Source organism: Triticum aestivum, chromosome 3D (assembly GCF_018294505.1).
Source record: "Triticum aestivum cultivar Chinese Spring chromosome 3D, IWGSC CS RefSeq v2.1, whole genome shotgun sequence".
Classification (NCBI taxonomy): Eukaryota; Viridiplantae; Streptophyta; class Magnoliopsida; order Poales; family Poaceae; genus Triticum; species Triticum aestivum.
Window position 1 is genome coordinate 482,472,259 of NC_057802.1, and position 4,745 is coordinate 482,477,003.

A 4,745-nucleotide genomic window follows, 5' to 3' on the forward strand; every position below is an offset into this window, starting at 1 on the left:
ACTATAGGATTTTTTTGTTCAAGGCTAGGAAATACATTCATAAATTGTATTGTCTTTGTAGATGCAATACTAGCTACTCAAAACTGCAATACTAGATACCTGAAGACAATTGTTGTCATATAATTTCACATGAGTTTTGTGTAGCATTATCATGTAGTCTTCCAATTTTTTGTATATATAATTCCACATCTACATCATGCATATATGACTCCAAACTTACATGTTACCTGTTATAATGTGCTATGTCGATATTCATAACTCTGGTCATCTAAGCACCTAAATGCAATGCACATGTACCTTAGTAGTGATAGTTAGATGGTTAAATGGATCCACGGCTGTTTGGGAGAAAAATGAACCGCGTCCATAGTTTAGCATGGAATAAAAGTACTTTTGCCTTTTAATTTTGGCAGGGATATCAAGATCTCCACGTGGTTGTCGTGTAAGGAGGCCAAATCATCTTCTTTAAGGAACGATGTTTGCATGACACAAAAAATGTTAAAACCTCGCAAAAATGGAATGTATAGTTCTAGATGGCATGTATTAATGTTCGTCCAAGATCCCCGCTTCCAAAGAAACGAATCTATGTATTGTTTAAGTTTACAACGGGACAATTTTATTCTATTCAGAATTGAACCCTCTTTTTCTCCTGCAAAAAGAAAACCGAACCACTTCTTTTGGAGAAAAAGGATTTCTCTATGATTACTAACAAACCATACAAGTCCGTACAAAACAATAAAAGGTGGAACCTTGAGGTGCTAATGTTTTTTCCATTTGAAATGAAAATATGGGTGTTCTATATATTTTTGTTCCGGGCGAAAATATAGATTAGCGAAAACGGAACGAAAAATCTAGTGGTGGCGGGCTAGTCTTATCGACTAGAGAAGAAATGGGATTTTAGTGTTGAATGTAATGGTCTTAACATATAGATGGGTGTGGTTTGTGCTCTCTTTGCACAATAACGTGATATACGTATAGCCGGCGAAACAACGAAAGTGCCCTTCTAACGCCAAGCTCAAATGCTCTTCTTCCTACATGCCAATTTTCATGATGAAATCACATACGTGGAGGTCAGAGGAACAATAACAAAATTAGCACTATAAAATGCTTTCAAAAATAGTCTTTTTGAACCATCAATTTTGTTTTATTAGCCCAGAGCATTAGGAATGTTTTTTCTAACGAAAATTTCACATATGTAGAACATTAAACAATTTTTCTTGCAAAAAAATCACAATTATGATTATTTGATTTTTTTTTGGGATTTTACTGTTCGAGGAGTTGCTTTTGAGCTCAGAAGCAAAAACCCTCGTGCTGCGCAAAATAATAATTTCCCTCGAAGAATAGTGCTAAGTTATGAAAGTTTGCATTTGTTGCATAGGGTATATGAAAAGAAGTCCATTTTCCACGTAGGTGTATGTGTGACAGAGGATGCCCTATTTCCTGTACTAGCCTTCTGCCCTCCCAGCGCTCATTTAAAACCAAACTACCACAGCCGGCAGTCAGATATAACCGGAGCACCGGTTTTGAAAACACCATACGCACCAAAACCTTTCTTCATCCTTGTCACTTCTCCTCCTCCGTGTCAGCTCCACTCCTGCTCAGAGGCACAACAATGGTCATCGGGAAGCTGGGCTTGAGCTCCCTCTTCCACACGAAGGCCAAGGAGGAGGCCACGCCGTCACCACCTCGAGGCGACCCGGCCGCGGCGCCGGCGTGGGCGTGGCCGTCCTGCAAGCACCCGAGAACGCGGTCCTTCCACGACGCGCCACCACCGCCCGGCGCAAGGACGCTCGCCTCCATCTTCCTCGACTCCGCCGAGAGCTCCTTCACCAACTCCTCCACCCGGCGCGACTGCTCCGACAGCCCCTCCACGGCGTCCGAGGCGTCGGCGGAGGGCGGGGCCGACGTCGTCACGGGCGCCGAGGACGCCGTCGTCGTGGGGCCGCTCCGCTCCTCCGACCGGCTCCTGTTCGACCCGGGGGCGTCGGGGGCCACGAGCTCCATACTGGAGGAGAAGCTGCCGGCGGGCGCCCGCGAGGCGTTCGTGGGCGGCCTGGCCGTGGCGTTCGAGTCGGCGGACCCGTACGGGGACTTCCGGGCGTCGATGCAGGAGATGGTGGCCGCGCACGGGGCCGGCGGCTGGGGCTGGGGCTGGCTGGAGGAGATGCTGGGGTGGTACCTGCGCGCCAACGGCAAGGACACGCACGGCGCCATCGTGGCGGCCTTCGTCGACGTCATCGTCTCCGTCGCCGACCCCGGCCGCGGCTCCTCCTGCTCGTCCCGGAGCTCCTCCTGCGCGTCCGTGGACGGGGATCAGTAAACTAATCTTACTTCCCTGGCATGGTTAATGTGGTGAGAGTGAGCTTTGTCGGGCTAGCTAGCTAATGATGGCGGGGTGTGGTAGATGAGTGAGTAGATCACGTCGGTACGTGCCGAACACTTGTTTGTACGAGCTCGATCGAGAACGTGCGTGACCATGAAAGTTACGTACTTAATTTTAACTGCCTTCTTTGTGGTAGCTGAAATCTCGTGCCAACATGTGATGGATCGATGTTTGCACGTCTGGTGATGGTTTCACGACGTCGTTCGAGAGTGCAGTAAAAGATCCTGTAGTTGTGCAAGTGAAGGACCACCTGAGTGTACTGCTCGCTAGGAGTTAACCTGCAGTGATTACGATGAAAGCAAAATAGTATTGCTACCGTACAGCACGATGGCAGTTGGGGAGTACTGTACCAAATTTGTGCGCTAGCGTATACGGTGAGTTTGTGATGTCAAAACTCAAACGTCCAACGCGGGAATGAGCACAGAATGTTTCAAGAGAAAATAACAAATCAGCACGTTGCAAAAAAATAAATAACAAATCAGCACAGTTATGGACAGAAACACAACCGTCGACGATAATGATACAGTGTACTCCCTCCGTTCCAAAATAGATGACCCAACTTTGTACTAACCTTATACAAAGTTGAGTCATCTATTTTGGAACGGAGGGAGTATATGTGAACTCATTTCCAATTCCACAGACGCATGAAGAGAAATTGACGCGTCAATCAATTTTCCCAAGACACGCTGCATCAAGCCAGAGGCGGGAGGCCATCACACCCCCGACGAGGGTGAGGCAAAATCGAACCAGAGATGAAGAAAGACACGACTGGTCGCACAGGCACCGGCGGAAGCTCGGTAGAGGGATGACGGATATGGGTGCATGATGGACGGGGGTAGGGGTGGGATTATTGGATATCCTGACCGGTGGAAGATGGATGGAGGAGGCGGTTCGGGTAGAGCAAGGCAACGAGGCCACGCATAGTGGCGCCATCAATCTCAGGTGGCGGGCAGTGGCAGCGCCATCTCGAAAGTGATGTGGGTTCAAGTACATTAAACTATCTTGTGTCTTGTAATTTTCTACACAAACATTAACAAATCTAAGTGGGTAATAAAAAAAAGGTTGTCGAGTTAGCTGACCCCATAGCTTACACATAGAATCACCACTGGTAGCGATGACGTCAATTAGGCATGCGTCGGAGGGCAAGCCGATGTGGGTGGGAGGAGAAAGATAAAGGGGAGGAAGCAGAAGACGACGAGCACGCAAAATCGGCTGATAAAAAAATCAAGTGACTGATATATAGTCGCTGCCATATAATGACACAATTTACCATTACAAACTAACCATATTTATTAGGATTAGGTCGAACAGAAGTTCCATGCTCTAAAACATGTACTTGGATTAGGTAGAACAAAAAGTTCATGCTCAAGACATAAATATTGCTTGTTGCAAAACCACACCAAAATAGAAATATAACAATTCATCACTACAATTGAGACCAAATGTTAGATAAAATAGAGCTAATTTTTAGTGCTCGTGGAACACATCACGACTTCTATGGATACAAACAATATGTAAAGTGAAACAAAATAATATTTCTTGTGCAACAAATCACATCAAATAGTGTCTAGTGAAACACATACTTTGGCAAATTGGAACAAAAATTATCTTTGTGGAGCAAATTGCAGCTACCTGTGGGATAATGTGAAAGTGAACATGGTACAGGAGAAGTGAAAGATAATATTTACTATTTGGGACAAAGTAAACTAGAGAAAAAGAGAAAGTTTGTCATGAGAAGTTTATGTATATAAAAAATATAGAAAAGGAAAACGAAATGGCATGGAAAATTGGATACAAAATCAATAGGTTAATTCTTCATGTAACAATACTTGAAAAAAAAGGAGGAACATGCTAACATATCAAATGAAAGAACAGAGGAAAAAACATAGATGGATGAATAAAAGTAAGAGAGAAATAAAAAATAATATATTTTTTTGGAAAAATCATTTAAAATTTGTAGTAGATAAAAAAATATGATTAATGCGATTTTTTGGCGACTAATATGAAATACAACCGTTGGCTCTTAAATGTCCATGGGAGCTATGTCTCGCTTTTTTAGACAATCTATATCTCGCTTACAGTGAAACGTAGCTCCGGCCCGCCTCTACGGTAATGCTACTGGGCCAACCCAGTACTGTACCTGTAGCGTGAGTTTTATCCCTGTGCTTTCATTATTGGTTTTTTCACTGTTTGAAGCTCTTTCTTCTATTATATCTCTATTTTTTGTTCTTATTCTTTCTTCAGTTTTCACCGGTTACCTTTGGGTTTCTTTCAACACATATCTATAACTTTTCTATACCAGGATCATTTTTTTACATGTTTAACATTTTTCAAATACATGATTCACATTTTTTTCAAATTTATG

At 43.8% G+C, this 4,745-nt stretch overlaps 1 protein-coding gene across 1 annotated transcript; it reads left to right on the top strand.

Moving 5' to 3' along the window:
* Positions 1-1,518: 1,518 nt before the first annotated feature.
* LOC123079851 (transcription repressor OFP13) lies at positions 1,519-2,262 on the top strand (the record flags this gene model as incomplete). Its single annotated transcript, XM_044502672.1, is given in 1 exon segment — positions 1,519-2,262. A coding segment is annotated over 1 exon segment (653 nt), but the record flags the coding sequence as incomplete, so codon positions are not given.
* Between the last annotated feature and the right edge of the window lie 2,483 nt (positions 2,263-4,745).